This window comes from Vicugna pacos, chromosome 16, assembly GCF_048564905.1.
Source record: "Vicugna pacos chromosome 16, VicPac4, whole genome shotgun sequence".
Lineage (NCBI taxonomy): Eukaryota > Metazoa > Chordata > Mammalia > Artiodactyla > Camelidae > Vicugna > Vicugna pacos.
The window spans coordinates 43,203,556-43,220,188 of record NC_133002.1 but is presented as its reverse complement, the minus strand read 5'-3'; the positions used below and the strand labels follow the sequence as shown (position 1 = coordinate 43,220,188).

The 16,633-nt window shown below is 49.9% G+C and overlaps 2 protein-coding genes across 6 annotated transcripts in view; one reads left to right on the top strand and one right to left on the bottom strand.

Annotated features, from left to right (window-relative positions):
• The first annotated feature begins 873 nt into the window (after positions 1–873).
• Positions 874–11,017, top strand: SERPINF1 (serpin family F member 1). Its single transcript, XM_015248019.3, has 8 exons — positions 874–1,020; positions 4,731–4,813; positions 6,132–6,330; positions 6,921–7,076; positions 7,490–7,693; positions 8,903–9,045; positions 9,987–10,197; positions 10,631–11,017. The coding sequence occupies exons 2-8, from the start codon at positions 4,739–4,741 to the stop codon at positions 10,888–10,890; spliced, it is 1,248 nt and encodes a 415-aa protein (XP_015103505.2). The 5' UTR covers positions 874–1,020; positions 4,731–4,738; the 3' UTR covers positions 10,891–11,017.
• Positions 11,018–12,213: 1,196 nt separating this feature from the next.
• Positions 12,214–16,633, bottom strand: part of SMYD4 (SET and MYND domain containing 4) — a 31,749-nt gene continuing 27,329 nt past the window's right edge. For all 5 annotated transcript variants that reach the window (XM_072939040.1, XM_072939039.1, XM_072939041.1 and 2 more), the window contains 4 exons: positions 15,491–15,623; positions 14,539–14,655; positions 14,224–14,347; positions 12,214–13,092 (listed from right to left, as the gene is read on the bottom strand). In XM_072939040.1, the coding sequence (XP_072795141.1) occupies positions 12,939–13,092; positions 14,224–14,347; positions 14,539–14,655; positions 15,491–15,623 (528 nt within the window). In that variant the 3' untranslated portion in view covers positions 12,214–12,938. The remainder of the gene's footprint in view (positions 13,093–14,223; positions 14,348–14,538; positions 14,656–15,490; positions 15,624–16,633) is intronic.

The window sequence follows — 16,633 nt, the reverse complement described above, 5'->3', positions numbered from 1 at the left end:
GTGGGTGCCTTGAGTACAGGTCCTCAATTTATGGTTGAAAGGACTGAACTCTGACTGTTGACACACTCTTCCTTACATAAAGCTGAATCTGGTGCATTGGAAATTTCTACCCAGACGCTCTAGCTCTGCTCCCTGGAGCCTCACATGAGGTGAGGTTCCCCTAAATTTTCTTTTCCTCTAAATAGCCCAGGGCACTCTTCTTTCTTTTCTGAATGACCACTAGGCTTTTGATCAGGACTCACAGGTGCTGAGAAAATGTTTTGGTACATTCTCTAATTATTTCCCACGTCAGTGTTTTAGTCTCACAACTGGACTGCAGTCCCTCAACACCTCCAGGTGAGCAGGGCCTCAGTGCTCTCCTCACAGGTGACTTTTGCGGTGCCCAGGTGGATGCCAGGCACACGCTCAGCCACCTCTCAGGACTAATGTTTACAGTCCATCTCCTTTCTTCCTCGGGTCAAGTATTTCCCAACGGCCCTTTCTGATCTTCAGAAATCAGCATTTCAGGGCTAAAGAAACCCACAGACAGTCCAGTTCCATCCCTTCATTTTTCGGCTATGAGCAATGTCTTGCCCCCAATCCCAGTTAGTCCCAGAGCCAAGCACCAGGAAAATCCTAGAGCCCCAGTTCTGGGCCAGTGTTTTCTCCACTCCAGCCTGCCTCCTGGGCCTCACCTTGCGAGACTCTTTCTCAGTCCCAGTTCCCACCTAGACTGGTCACGCTACCCTCTTGGGTGGGAGGGCCAGGGCGCTGAAGGAAGGTCTGGTGGAGGAGTCGAGTGTGTGAATGCGTGCGTCTTGGGGGTGCGAGGTGGAAGGGCAGCAGTGGGTTAAAGTTAACCCTGGACAATGATGCAATCACAGGATCCAAATTGAGTGCAGGGCGCTTTAAGAAAGGAGTAGCTGTAATCCGAAGCCAGCTGGACGCTGGATTGGGAGGCAGCAGAAAAAGCTCTGGTGCTTGCAGAGTCCCCTCAGTGTGCAGACCTAGGCTGGGCGAGTTGCTGCAGCGCACCCACAGGTAAAGCAGCTCCGTTCTGCTCTGGGGCGTGTGTCAGGAGGAGATGGGAGAGGCTCCCCTGGGCTGGGGGGTACTGGGGTAAGGCAGGAGTACTCCAGGGAGCAGAGAAGAGGGGTGCAAGGCAGAGGAGGTGGGGAGACAGCAGTTCCTGCAGCTCGGGGACCAGGGTAAGCAGGTGAAAAGGGCAGAGGGAGTTGAGGGTCAGGAGGCTAGACTCAATTAACCCCACACCCCACTGCACCATGAGAAGAGGCTGGAAAGACTCTAGAATGAAGCGGGTGGGTTACAGCACAGTAGAGTGGCGATGGGGAGAAGCAGAGAGCTCTCGGGTCAGGTCTGGGCAGCACCTCAGGGGAGCTCTGCAGCCCTGAGGAAGGGAGGCTGTCCCGGAGCTGTGCCTCCACTGGGACAGCCAGGGAAGCAGCCTGTCCTGCAGCCCAGCCTTGGCTTGGGCTCAGCTCCCTGCTGCCTTTTCAAAATCAACTGGTGTTGATTTCAAAGGTAACTTCCCGACAATGCCAAGCAGCTGGCACTGTTGGAGGCTGGGATGGAGGGGTGGGATGGAGGGCAGCTGGGTCCTTCTATCCAGTGCCCAACCTTTTTCTTTGGCCAAATCAGCTGCTGGTAAAAGCTGGGAGACCAATGGGGTTTTGGCCCCTGGCAAACAATGACTACTATTTAGCCAGTGAGTGAATGGGATCTGGGGGCTCAGCTGCCAGTGCTGGAGAGAATGCCTGCCCCACACCCTAACCACTTGCTAGGACAAGCCACAGGGTCTGGGCCAAAGAAAAGCTTCAGGCTTCCTGGAAACCCCATCATTGTCTGGCCTATGCTGGTCCCCCAGGAGTTCAGCCCCCAGGCTGAGGGTGGGAGGAGAAATGGGCCAGGGAGTTCTGTTCCTAAGGCTAGTCTTTCTGGGGTATGGGGAGGTGAAACACATGGGCACCCTGGCCCGACTCATTCAGGGTTCAAGACTTCAGAAAGCAAGTTGTCTGGGGACTGGTGGGGTCACCACGGTGGGGTGGTCCTGAAAGGGACCGCTTGGAATCTTCCTTGCAGAGCCAGGGGAGAGGGTGGTGCCCTTCCCTGCACTGCCCATGAGGTCCACTGCCATGTGCTTAAAGGCTGCTGTGGTTCTTGGGGGAGGAGGAGGGATGGTGTTTGTCTCACAACTGGGTTTAATCTGAAACACATGTACTGGCTCAAATTTATCCTCCCAGCTTGAAGGCAAGATCACAAAATCCCAGTTCCTTGTGTCTCGATTCGCGCAATGTGGCAGAATGTAAGGCTGAGTTTGGCCCAACTGGGAAGATAGCTACCTCCTCCCCTCCCCTCCCCCACCCGGCAGGACAGGAGTCTGGCTTGGATACTGCCCTTTGGACACGATGGCATCACTGTCTCTGTGCTCCTGGCCAGGCGCTGGCTGCCTGGCCCAGCCCACAGGACAATCATCTTGGTCAGGCAGTGAGTGTGCTCAGAGGGGCCCCCAAGCAGGCCCTTACTCTACTCTCTCACTACCCTTGCAGGGGGCTTTCAACAATCTCTCTGCTTCCCTCATCCCCAGGGCTTGAGGTGGAGGATTCAAAGAAGCGCCATTAATACTATGCATTTCATCTCGGAGACTGCCTCCGGGCCAGCTGTGGACCCATGTGCCTTTCCCTCCCTGAGCCCCTCACCTCTCTTTCAGTGCTCAGCCCATCCGCGTGGTGTCAGTGATCACATGACCTGGGGTCTGGGCTCAGACTCTGAAGGGATTCCTACAGAGAAGGTCCCACTTTCAAGTGCATTTGAACTTGGTTTCCTTAAACACTATGCCAGGATGACGCCTCCCCATCTTCTCCCTCCTATCTCAATTCCCTACACTGGCCCAGGGGACGGGAGCTAACAGCTTTTCCTCTGACCTTGCTGCCCATGCACCTCACTGAATTTCCTGTCTCCACTGAACCAGTCAGCTGAGGCTCAGACAAGGAAAGCTCCTGCCAGCTCTGGGTGGGGCTGGCCGGATGGAGAGAGCAGCTGTGAGCCTGGATGGTGTTAAGGTCTCTATCTTGCACTGCAGAAAGCTCTTCCTGTTGTCTCAATGGAAGATTTCTCCCTGAGAGGCAGGAGCAGCCATGTGGAAGAGCAGCTGGCTGAGAACACGGGGGACCATGACACTCACTCAGACACGAGCTTGAGATCAGGGCTTAGAGACAAAGCCGGGCTGGCTCCCACCGGCTGTCCAGCAGTAAGCCCAGCAAACTCAAAGGCCATATTTTCTTTTGTTGCCTTTCATGGTTTACAATGTTGTCCGGTGGATTTTCACACTTAATTTTAAGGACTTTGGCCAAACATCACACACTGCACTCTTAACTTTCCTATTTGTTGAAAAGACAGAAAAGTGTGTGTGTGTGTGTGTGTGTGTGTGTGTGTGTGTGTGTGTGTGTTGCAGAGGAGGTGAGGGGCAGGGAAGACAGATTACAAATTCTTGACTCAGCAATATGGGTGGAGGAAAAGCATGGACCAGCCAGAGGTCCTGAGTGCTGAGAACATGCCCACTTTTTAGGCCTCTCAGAAAATCTTATCTATGAGGCCCCCAGCTGCCCTCATCCCCTCCCAGCCCCACATCCTGATGCCAGGGGTGAGCTTTTAGATGCAGTGAATGCAGGGGGAAGGGATGGTGGAGCCCTGGACCCAGAGTTCCTTTTTCCCTTGTGGCCCAGGGGTCAGACCAAAGTCTGGTCAGAAGAGGCCACTGCTTGGTTAAGTGAAGGGAGTTGGGCACTCTTGCTAAGAAGTGGGATTATTTAACCTGAAGGAAAGAATTCTTAGGGGTGTCAAAGCTATTTCCAACCTGGTCGGGAGAAGAGGACCTGGCTCCCCAGGGGAAAAGGGGGGGCCCTGGGATTCCAGGAGTAGGGAGACACATTTTGGCTCAGGGATCATTGGAGAGCTCCCATGTCCCTGGCACTGCTAAGTGCTATTAAGACATCATCTAATTTAATCCTCATCACAATAGGTAAGACCTGTTTGATTTCCATTTTATAAGAGAATACATTGTGATTTAGAGAGCTATTAAGACACAGAATTGAGATTTGAACCCAGACTCTCTGACTCTACACCCAGCAACCCAGCACTCCTCTAACCACGAAAGTAAAAGCTTTTGACACAAAACTGTCCAAGAAGGGAACAAGTCCATTATGAGGCCACAGGTGCCAGGCCAGAGGAATCCAAGGAGAGTCTGAGGACTTCTTGGGGGGGGGGGCAGCAGGGGCTGTACCCGATGCCTCCACTCTCGAGATTCTGTGATTCTACATGAGACCTAGGTTCCGCCCCCATGCTGTGACTAGACATTGCCCGAAATCCTGTATAAATGAGCTGGTCAGGTGCCTGCAGGGAAAAGCCTCAGTGTACCTTTGTGCTGGACCATGTCCACAAAAAGAAAACCACCGCTGGGCCTTCACTGCCCTGGAGGTTTAGGCTCGAAGGTGGGTCTCCTGATACTGACACTGGAATGAAAGCACAAGCTTACCATAGGACTGTGGACTGTGAGGTGGGGGGTGGGGAGGAGCTGCGAGGGAAGGATCAGGAAGCTGAGGGTCCACTTCCAGCCTGCGGAAGCTGGAGGGAAGGTGTCTAGTTCTGCCAAGGCCCTCTCCCTGCCCAGGGTGCCCGTGCGGTACAGGGTGGTGGGTGAGGGAAGCAGCCTGCCTCCTCTTACTTTCTTGCAGACCCCAGGATGCGGGCCCTCGTGCTACTCCTCTGGACTGGAGCCCTCCTCGGGTACAGCAGCTGCCAGAACACTGGCCCGGAGGTTAGTGCGGGGTGTGATGTGGTGAGGGTCTGGGATAGGGGAGCCAGCAATCCCAACCCCTCCTCAGCAGACAGTGAGGGAGACAGGACGGCACCCAGGTTCCAGGCCAGGCTCTGGTCTTTCCATCCAGACATGGCCTTGGTTTTTCCACCAGCAAAATAGAAAGTGACTCGCCCTGTCTTTTGGAGAACAGAGTGGGGACGAAAGTAAGACCAAACAGAGTGAAAGGCAAAAGCACTCTAACAGGCCCAGGGCTATCCCTTCAGTGAAGACCTTTTCTCATTACCTATGGGTCTTACTGAGTGGGTGGTGGTCTTGGATATTTGTTCCAACACTGACCAGGATGCAGCAGGGATGTTAGAGCATGGAAAGGCCTCTTTCCTGTCCAGAGAGAGCACAGTTGGTTGCAAAGGCAGATGCTGAGAAGCCTGTCTATGTGACAGCAGGGGGTGTGTGTGACTGTCACACGAGGGGCCAGGGCAGGTGGGGTATACTGGCTGGAGCCCTGGACTTTGTCATGAGTTCGAGTCTGAATTCTGGCTCTGTCATTAATTGTTTTCTTGTTTATAAACTGGGATTAAAAACACCCATCCATACAGGGCCATTGTGGACAATCACTTATTTTTTATCTACTGAACATTTACTCTGTGGGTGCTGGGGATGAGAAGAAATATAAAAGACTCACTTCTAGCCTTCAAGGAACTCAGTCTTTTGAGATATCTTTTGAGTCTTTTGGGGTATCAACTACATCAACTAGTATGAAATGAAGTAACTCAAATGAAAAGAACTAAGACAGAGCCTGACACATAGTAGGCGGTTAATATGTATGTAAATGGTAGTTGACTCTGAAAAAAAGATCAGAAAACCAAAAGATGCCTTCAGATTGGGGTGATCAGGGAAAGCCTGAGGTAGAGGAGGTGACAACTGATCAGGGCCATGAAAACAGGGAAAGTTTGATAGGAGGGTCCAGGTGGAGACCTGGGAGCAATAAGCAAGAGTGAGCAGATGAGGAGTATGTCTGTCTTGAGAATGGAGTTTCTTGGGAAGGGAGACTTCTCTCCCTTTTTTTTTTTTTTAACATGTGTCCCAGGCTTGAGGCTCACAGGTCACTGCTCAGCTAACCTCTTTTCTGGGTTGCCTTTCCCCAGCAGAGAGCCCCTGTGTGAGCAGGAGCACAGACTCATCCTAAGGACAGGCTAAACACAACCATCCTCAGGCAGGACGGCCCTCAGGGACCAGAAGGACAATCCCATGCAAACTGGTGTGGAGACCAGTCACCCACAGCTCTCACTGCACTGGTCCTTGTACTTGCACGCAGGGCTCCCCGGACCCCGACACCACGGTGGTGCCAGTGGAGGAGGAGGATCCCTTCTTCAAGGTCCCTCTGAACAAGCTGGCAGCGGCCGTCTCCAACTTTGGCTACGACCTCTACCGCGTGAAGTCCAGCGAGAGCCCCGCCGCCAATGTGCTCCTGTCTCCGCTCAGCGTGGCCACGGCGCTCTCTGCCCTTTCGCTCGGTGAGTCTCGTGATGCAGAAAGCTCTGGATCCTAGAGCTGCCGTCAGGCCTCTGCACATACCTGACTCTCAGCCCCGGAGACACTTCACTCAGGAAGGGTGAAGAGGTCTGAGACACTGGCCCCGCTGTTGGGGGGAGGCCTCTGCAAATGGAACGTGGGGCCAAGCACTGCTGACGTGGGTGTGTGGCCTCGGGACCACTTACTCCCTAAATGAGCTTCTACTATGTGCCAGCCTCGTTGGTTCGGCTAGGTTCTGGGGATATAACTGCACACAAGCAGGCAGGGTCTCTGCCCTCACTCAGGTCACACAGCTGCGTTCACGGGGGAAACTACAGAACAGTCTGGTAAATGCTGTGATGGGGGAAGCCCAGGGACTTGCACCCCTCACTCCCACTCATCTCTCTCTCTAGGCAGGATGCCTTTAGCCTACTTCAGGAAAATCTATTTTTCTTCCATTGCCTTCAAATTCCTTGCCCACCTAGAGTCTCCAGTACCAGCAGACAAAAGACTCAGAGTCCAGTGTCCCTGCCCTGTCCTGGGAGCTGGCCTGATCTGGGCCCCAGAGGCTCACTTGCTTGTCCCCTGGCAGGAGCAGAACAGCGGACGGAATCCAGCATTCACCGCGCTCTCTACTATGACCTGATCACCAACCCAGACATCCACGGAACCTACAAGGAACTCCTTGCCTCTGTCACTACCCCCCAGAAAAACCTCAAGAGTGCTTCCCGTATCATCTTCGAGAGGAGTGAGTCGCCTTGCCAGCCAAGGCTGCCTGAGGCACGGGGGACTCAGTGCTGCACTTGGGGGTTTCCTTTACATGTTAGATCACATCTGTCCGGGCCAGGCCTGGCACTAGGGGGCAGGAAGGGGCCCTGTGAGCCCAGAGAGGATTGGAAAGAGGAAGTGGGCTGAGAGAGACAGTGGGAGGGTCAGGGGAGGGCAGTAATGTGAAGAGAAACAGCAATGAGTGAAATGTGTTGTTCCCTGTCCAGCACCTGGGGAAGCTGGCACGGAGTCTGGGTGAGTCCCGGGAAGACGCCAGGCAGGAAGTCAGGGCCTGCTGAGGGGTCAACCAGAACCTTGGCCTGGCATGCTCTCGGACGGGAGGCTGGTTTAGCTCTCAGAACACACTAAAACCTCTGCTCCGTCTCTTCGCAGAGCTGCGGATAAAAGCCAGCTTCGTTGCACCCCTGGAAAAGTCATATGGGACCAGGCCCAGAGTCCTGACCGGCAACTCTCGCTTGGACCTTCAGGAGATTAACAACTGGGTGCAGGCCCAGATGAAAGGGAAAATCGCTAGGTCCACGAGGGAAATACCCAGTGGAATCAGCATTCTCCTCCTTGGTGTGGCTTACTTCAAGGGTGAGGGCTTCTCCACTTCTTTTTTGGCCAAAGGTGGATGGTGGGTGTCAGATGGGGCTGGAAAAGCAGGGAGCCACAGGAGGCAGAGGAGGACCCAGGAAAGGCACCTGCCTGAGGGCCGTCTGCTTGTCACCAAACCCAAGGCAAACACTGGGTATACAGGACTTGAATAAAACCAAAAGTCAAAACAACAAGTAGGCACTGGGTAAGTGCCTACAAAGTGTAAGGGGCTGTTGAGAAAGACTAGCACAGATAAGGGAGCACTCCCACCCGTGTGCCTGTTGGGGGCGGCACTGATAGGTTTCTGGCTGGAAACCCTGACCAGGGTCAAGGCCCCACCCCATGTGTACCGGCTGGAGAGTCTGCACAAACTTATAGCCTTTCTAGGCCTGTTTCTCACCTCTAACTCGGGGATGACACACTGACCTTAGGGTCACCTGTGTCGCCTCCCATTTGCACACGGACCCGAGCACTGTGCCCAGAACACAGCAGGTACTCGATAAAACCATTGTCAGTTCTCTTAACACCATTCTTCTAGGCTGTGGTCATGTGCCCAAGACTATCCCATTGCCCAGCATGAGGCCAGCCCTGCTCCTATAGGCCTTGGGTGGGATTTTGGGCAACCTCCCATTAAAATGCTTTATAACTGTCTATCAGGCAGTTGCGAGTGGACCCCTAAACTCCTACAGAAAAGCCCTACCTGAAGCACTGACCAGTTATAGATCAGAATGTTAACGGCCACGTCAAACTATGAGAGCTCGGTCATCACCTCGCTGTGTGAGCACTGGCAAGTCACTTCCCTTCTCTGGGCTTCTGTACTTTTTAGCTATGAGAAGGTTGATGACACGATGTTGAGGTCCCTTCCAGCCCTGGACTCCTTGGATTCTGTCTTGTGGACACATCACTGTAGAATTGTACACCAGTTTACCTTTCTCCTAGGCTACACAGGACTTGAATAAAATTAACAGTCAAAGAAATAAAATCAACCTAATTCTTTCTGAGTTTACATATGGAAGGTATGCAGGACCCTAGAAATACTGTTGTCCAGACTGCATATTCTGAGACGGAGCTATTCCTGATGTGTCAGGGCCTCTGATGACTGAGATTTCTTTAGCCACACAATTTTCAGCAATATGCTTCGGTCTCAGCACAATCCCAATACCTTTCTGGCCTCCTGGGGCTCAGGGCACTTCATTTGTTTCATTCCAGGGCAGTGGGTAACAAAGTTTGACTCCAGAAAGACCTCCCTTGAGGATTTCCACTTGGATGAGGAGAGGACCGTGAAAGTCCCCATGATGTCAGACCCTAAGGCCATTTTACGATACGGCTTGGATTCTGACCTCAACTGCAAGGTCTGTAGGGGCAGTGTGAGCGGTGGGTAGGGGGACAGGCAGAATGATGTAACTGAAATAGAATGACAGCTGTCTAAATTTTACCTGCTATGTGACCTTCAGCAATTTAACAGCTTCTCTGAGACTTTCTTCTTAAAATGAAGGGGTGTAGTTATTGAAACTTATCCTCTTAGGGTTTGCTGTAAGGGTTAATAAGGTAATGTGAATTGGGCACTCAGATGCTGGTGTTTTCTAGTCTTTTCTTTCCTTTCTTTTCTTTCTTTTTTTGGGAGAACTTGTATTTCTAGAATTCAAAGCCAACCTTGCAAAAACTGTCACAAACTCCAAATTTCTGGCATTCTAACTCTTTCACATATACTTGACATTTGAAAACTCAAAAGTCAGTAGTTCTTAACCTTCTTCCCTGGGTATCTGACAAAACGCCTGAAGCACTGAGAGAAATGCCACTTAAGCATTTCTGTAGATGGTTTCGGGCTGCTGGGTCCCCTGTTGCCATCTGTCCTATGGAGGTTGAGGACCTCTGCTCTAAGGACCACTGTGTTGCTGCTTCTCTGTTGCTGTGCCCAACGCCCTCATTTCTAGTCCAGGGCCCTGTATGTAACAGATGATCAGCAACCTGGCAGACAAATCTTGGGAGAAAACATAGATCTGGAATTCAAGTCTAGCTCTTTAGAACCAAGGGAGAAAATTCTTTCAGCAGATAACTTCAGTTGGAATTAGGCCAAGGCAAGAAAAGACGGCCTCCTTTCTGAAGAAATAGCAGGAGACATCTTGCTGCCAGAAAGCAACAGCTTGGAGGGACAAGATTACCCAGTTACACAGATGAGGGGCGGGGGAAAGCATGGCAGGGCCTGGGCACTGGAGAGGAGAAGGGGTGGGTGTCTATCCTTAGGCTCCTGGGCTCCAAAGGACTAACCTGTGTGCTTCCTCCCCCGTTTCAGATTGCCCAGCTGCCCTTGACCGGAAGCATAAGTGTCATCTTCTTCCTTCCCCTGAAAGTGACCCAGAACTTGACCATGATAGAAGAGAGCCTCACCTCTGAGTTCATTCATGACATAGACCGAGAACTGAAGACTGTCCAAGCGGTCCTGACCATCCCCAAGCTGAAGCTGAGTTATGAAGGAGAACTCACAAAGTCCGTGCAGGAGCTGAGTACGTCTGCAAGATCTTTTTGCTCTTGGGGTGGGGGTGGGGTTGAGTCTTCGAGCCTTCCACCTTGCTGAGCCTTGTAGGGAAGCCATGGATGATTCCTTAATTCTGATAATTCTAACAGTGCTGGAGGGGAAGACGGAACTGCCTTATCAGACTCATTCCTCAGCCCCAGGAGCATACATCCTATAACAGGAACTCAGAACGCTGTCTCTCAAGATAGTTTGGCCTGGTTTCTAATCTTAACCTCACTTGCTGTGTGCTCTTGGGCAAGTTGCTTAACCCTTAACCAGCCCAGAGCTCTACGTACCTCACAGAAGGTCAAAGGTGGTGTTCCACTTCCAGCTTGCTTGCCTTCTTAAGAATCAGGATTGTATTCTCCCTTGGGGTGTTGATGAGGCAAGGTTTTAATGGAAATTTCTCTCAATCTCTGCAGAGCTACAATCCTTGTTTGATTCACCAGACTTTAGTAAGATCACGGGCAAACCTATCAAACTTACTCATGTGGAACATCGCACCGGCTTCGAGTGGAATGAAGATGGGGCGGGGACCACCTCCAGCCCAGGGCTCCAGTCTGCCCGCCTCACCTTCTCCCTGGACTATCACCTTAACCAACCTTTCATCTTTGTATTGAGGGACACAGACACAGGGGCTCTTCTCTTCATAGGCAAAATTCTGGACCCCAGGAGCACTTAATGCTTCACTTTAATGTTCAAATACCCTAGAAGAAGGAAAACTCGAGAGGGATGGCAGGTTATACATTACATGAAGGCTGCCCCTAAGTTTCAATGTATACTTTGCAATAAAAGTGCTTTATCCTTAACTTTTGTTACTCTGTTTCTCCTCCTGTTTTGAGTTACATTAAGTTTACTATGAAGATAAATAACCCTTTAGGAATTTGCTGGTCCTGTACTTATAGCCTGAGTCTATCTAATTTCTGCACAAAGTCACCACGTATAAAAACTTAGTTATCTAAGTTGTATAATATTGGGACTGATTTTTTTTTTTGCTCTGTGGGTGTTTACATACTAGGACCACTAATCTACCCCGCCCCCAAGGGATTTCCTGCCCTCACAGTCAGTGGAGCATGCTCTTAAACACATCAGACTTTAGGTTTTAATGCAAGCACAGATATCCCCAGTCAAGCTGATGTCACCTGACACAGGATAACACGTGGACAGATAAGGGAGGAAATCTGTAACTTCAGGAAATAATTATTTTGTAAAACATTTAAAGAAAGTTCTCAAGTCGACATAAAATGAGGTCTGATACGTGAAGTTCTGCACATATTCTTTTTTAAGGAAGTGGGCCTATTTTACAAAGTACGACAGAACCTTTTTCAGGAACATGAAACATGCCAAGTGTTCAGAACAGAACTACAGAATTGGCTGCAGGACTAAATTTTTCTTCTTGAAATTTGAGTTAGTTCTACCAAAACATCTCACCGGCCAGTGCCCTTGCCACAGTGAGTTAGTAGAAAGGAAGATGAATGAGATTCTGCCTGCCCTTCATTCAAATGTTTGAGTGCCAACCGTGTTCCAAACACTCAGCTTCCTGTAAAGCTCTTGCCAGGCAGCTTCAGGCTATTCAGTTCCTGATTATAATGCAGTGGCAACCACTGGGCACTTTTTGGGCAAGGCCAGGGTGGGCAAGTGGTCAAAGCACTGTGGGCCTGCTACTCTCCACGAATGCATCTGAACCACTTGGTCAGCAGCGGTGACAGAGCAACCAGGGTTCAGACCCAGAGCGTCTCCCAGCCTTCTGACCAGGACGGACTAACCCTAACCCTAAACATCCAGGTAGATGACAGCTATCATTCCTACCTTCTGTCTCTTAAGTTTGAAACCACAAGCAGCAATGCTCATACCCTCAGCATCTTCTGAAGTTGCTTTCCCCCCCCCCTTCTTAGTACTTAAGCAATCTGTACTTTCATTCGCCTGCTTGGGGAGGTCTGGTGGGGGAAAGTGGTCTCTTTTCAGGCTGCTAATAAACAAAACTCAGAAAGGATGTGTTATAACGTCATTGTTACAAGCTTGATTTTATTAGTGTTTGGCCAAGGGTATAGAATGAAAGCCAGATAATAATGACTGGAAAAACTGGTAGAAGACAAATGACAAGCTGCCATCCGAGGAAGAAATTGCCCAACAATAAAACGGCCCCATATTTATCTCTCTGTTCACAATTTATACTCCACCGGTTTTAACAAAGGATTCGAGGAAGCTTGATACCATAGATGAAACTGTGTCCCAGAGGTAAGGAGCCTCGCTGATTTCTTGCTTTGTAATTATTTTTCAATTACAATACCACTACTAGGAGTTTAGGTTCCCACTGGAGTGGTACAAAACATTTCATTACTAGTAGAAACCATAGGAATGTTCCAGGGAAACAGACTATCATCATTTAGTAGGGTGGCGTCTGGCCAAAACCCCAGGCTAACATCCAGATGCCTGCAGAGCAGCTAAAATCCTTTTAAAGGGCTTAGGCTCTCCAGATACCAGTTTTAAGTCTTTTCTGGAAACTGGGAGTTTTTACTGAAGGGTAGTTAACTATTTCAAGAAACATTCATCAGAACAGGTGAGCATCTTTCCAACTGCAATGCCTTCCAAGTCCTCCGCTCCCCTTATACGTTCGGCCTGTGGCTGTCAGGCCAGTCCTGTATTTCCTGGCGACAGCTCAGCAGCAACAAAACCTCTAACTCATCCCACACTGGTGCCTTTCCTGTGGGTCAAAGTCCCCTTGGGACCTTATTCATTGGGCCCCACAGGAATGGATGGCAAGTCCAATAAGCAGGATTTCATCTTTTGCAGCTCCTGGACCTCATCATTCCAAGGGCCGTAGTGCACTAAGAGAACCTCCTCTGCCTTTTGTATTGTGTTCAGAGCTTCGGGGATTGCAAACCTGAAGCAAAGGAGGTAAGAGGAATGAATCCACTCATTCAGTCAGGCAGACGTTAACTGAGGGCCTACTCATATCCTGTGAAGAATGTAAAGTAGATTGCTTTTGTCTTCAAGGATCTTACAGTCTAGAAGGGTAGATAAGACACAAACACACTGCAAGGCAGAGTCTGAGGTAAAAGTTATGGAAAAAAATAGAAAGTATTAAGCTTCCAGAATCCTGAAAAACAGACATATCTCAAAGAACTAATCTGACATTTACTCCAAGGTTCCCTCAGAAGTCTTCATCTTGGAGAGTAGGCCTACCTGTGACCTAACTCTGCAGGCCTTTTCTCTCTCCCTGACCGAGTGGACTGCGTCTGTCTCGGGTATCAGTCCACCCACCACTCATAATCTTAGGACGGAGCTTTAAATGCTCTACCTACACCAGTGGACACCAATGGCAGCTTTATCAAGGCTGGACATATTCCATCTAGAAATACTGAAGTTAGGGCCTCCTAATGATCCCAGTTACAAAAGCAGATGAGGCACCAACTCATCAACTCTACTATTCTTTCTTTTAACTTTTTTAAAGCAGGGTTTCTCAACCTTGACACTATTAACATGGGGTCTGGATAATTCTCATCTGCGGGGGGGCTGTCTCGTGCATTGTTTAACAGCAACTCTGGCCGCCATGCTAAGTCATGACAATCAAAAATGTCTCTAGACATTGCCAGATGTCCTCTGGAGGGCAAAATGACTCCTAGTTGATTACAACTGCTTTAAAAGGAATAGGACCAGGAAGAAGGAAGAGGCCTTGGAGTTGAGGATGCTGAGAATGAGCGCTGAGGGAGGGAGGCGTGAGTATCCGCGGAGGACTGAGAGGAACCGCTACCATGGCGGGTGGGGGGTGGCGGGGCAAGTTCTCCCTGGGGAACTCCCTTCAGAGCCAAGAGCTTCCCCCTATTTCTCAGGATGAAATTCTAAAGCTTTAAGTTGGTCAGCCGAACAGAAAGAAGGGATCTCTCCTTAAGAGGATATAAAGATGTTTTAACACACTTAAAAGCACCATAGGAAAAAAGGAATACAAAGAAGAGCCTAATGAAAGAACAGTACGTGGCCTGGCGAAGGGCTAGGAAGCAAGAGAAAGACTTACCCATTGAAAAAGATCTGGGCCAGTTTGAAGAGCTCGTGGCCCATCTCAATACTGAATGGCCCGTGGCAAGCCTCAACTACTCGGAGACTCTTCTGTAGATGGGCAGCTGACTTCTCCCAGTCCCCTGCAAAGAAAGGAAAATCTGGTTCCAAAAAAGAACCACAGTCAACTGTGGGTGAACATTTCCAGCTGAATGGGAGTGAGGGCAGCCTCAGCTCCATGACTAAGAGAGGACTAACCAGACGAGGCTAAGGTTGTGACCTAACACACAAAGCAGGCTCGCTCTGTGGGGGAGGAGAGAGAGACACGTCATACCTAAGGCAGCATAGGCCCGGGCCAGGTGGTCCTCAATTTCTCCCACCATGCTGTGCTCTGCGGACAGGAAGCTCTCAGCATCGTGCTGGCCTCTCAACAACAGCTGAATGGCTTGCTCTGTCAATTCAAAGGAAAGTGGCCTCATTACGGACACAAACCCAGTCCTAGAAATGAAAACCCAGCTCTTAAGTTCTCTATGGGCTAAGCTGAATGTGCAGACCCCATTTTGTCTTCTTGGGTTGTGACCAACCCACAATGTTTGTTTCAATAGAGCAGTTTCTCTTACGTTTTCTCTTTCCATAGAAAAAGGTGCTGGGTGAGGCCTCTCCACATTGACTCCGGGTTTCCAATTTCAATTTGAAGTGGAATGACTACATACCATTTACGGTCATTATTTCTCCTGACTCAGAAATTTAAGCTAAAGGTCAACTTTCACAAAGTAGGGTAAATAAATTTCCACAACGTCAAGCTCTAGGGTAGAGTTTTCCAGGGTAATGAGGGATTCCGTAACTCCGTTTCTGGAAAAAGCAGGATACTTATACCCACTGGGCACATGCCCCACTGCTCTTTAGAAGAAAGATGAGGCTCTGATGAGGGGAGAACAGTCTCTGTAGGAAATCAGGTCATGAGTCCCTGGAATTAAAATAAATGACACTGAACTTCTGGATACACACAAAGATCGTGGATGTCAGAGATAACCCGTTAGTCTTTAACTAACTCTCTGGTGCCTAAGAGAACAACAGCTTAAATCAACTGGCCCTTTTTCAAGGACATCACGCAAACTGAGCTGGCAAGAGTTTGGTCTCTATGGCCTACATAGCCATCTTGTGGCTGGCATGGGGATAATTCAATTCAATTCTTTAATCATCACTGAGTATCCTTGAGTTCAGGATGTGATCTCAGAATGAATAAAAGGGAAGGGGCTGGAGGACAAGTAGGGAGCCAGTCTCACCTAGTTTACCATTTCTGAGAAGCTTCCGGGCCATCCCCACTTGCTGCTGAAGGTTCTGCAGCCGAGAGACCAGGTGATCCCTGCTGACTGATTCTGTACAAGATGCGGTGCCACAGCTCAGAACATCACCTCCCTGCGGAAGTCAGTTTTGTCTTTATTCCTGTAGCAGAGTCTTCTAGCAACACTGCATGTGCTTATACTATAGGATTGCTCCAGAGCTTCTGACCCTATAGGGGAAGGAGACTCCTGCAATAACACACCGTGACCAACAGCAGACTGAATTTGGTTTGAGGGCAGCAATTCTAATGAAAGCAGGAGCCGATCCCACCCTGAGGTTTAATTTTTGCAACCCAAATTTAACTGGTACAGATCACAATTTCTATCTCGATAACCCCTGTCTTATTTCTTTGGGGCCAGGACTTTGGATGACAGACACATTTCTAGTGGTTATGAAAAAGCTGCAAGAAAACTGATAGGAAAAGGTGCTGGGTGAGGCATCCCATTTGACCTTGGATCTGCAACTACAGCTTTCCAACACAACCGGCTTTATGTTCCACTTATGGCTCCCCTAAGACACCTGCTGTTTTGCAGAGGCCAGTATCTGTGGCCTCATTACGCAACAACAACCTCAGCAACCTGCTTTCTCCCAAGGACCCTTTCCCACCCTCCTGAGTTACTGCCCAGGCGCTGAGGGGGGAGCACGTGGCTCAGATCGCCTGTTCCTTTGGCCCAAATGGCTGGAGGGAAACTTGGTGAGTCTGATTTTCCTCCAGCCACTGGTATTGGGTTGATGAAACGCAGTAAAGTTTTTGCTCAGACCTCTGTCAGAGCAGTGCGTGTTTTTGTCCTCCTGGACTGGGAGGATTTGAGACTGGAGCTGGCACCCATCTGGCCAGCATAAGAGGAAAGTCTGTCTGAGGTTGGGCTAAATGATAGAAAAATGGAGCTGAGGGAGGTAGAAAGAAAAACTGGGTCCTGGTGACATTATCTGAGACTCTGGCTCATGCTGTATTTCAAATACACCTATCCTGGGGCCTTTTAGCGATTTACTTCAGCAAATAAATTTCCAGTCTCTACCTACTCCAAACCAGTTTAGGTGGGATTTTCTGCTCTTTGCAAGAGAAAGATCACTAACTCCAAACT

Excerpts from the sequence above, each read along its gene's own strand:
- SERPINF1 (XM_015248019.3), top strand. The coding sequence starts at position 4,739 with ATGCGGGCCCTCGTGCTACTCCTCTGGACTGGAGCCCTCCTCGGGTAC. Across the intron at positions 4,814-6,131 it reads GCCAGAACACTGGCCCGGAG|GGCTCCCCGGACCCCGACAC; the intron begins GTTAGTGCGGGG and ends ACTTGCACGCAG. Across the intron at positions 7,694-8,902 it reads TGGTGTGGCTTACTTCAAGG|GGCAGTGGGTAACAAAGTTT; the intron begins GTGAGGGCTTCT and ends GTTTCATTCCAG.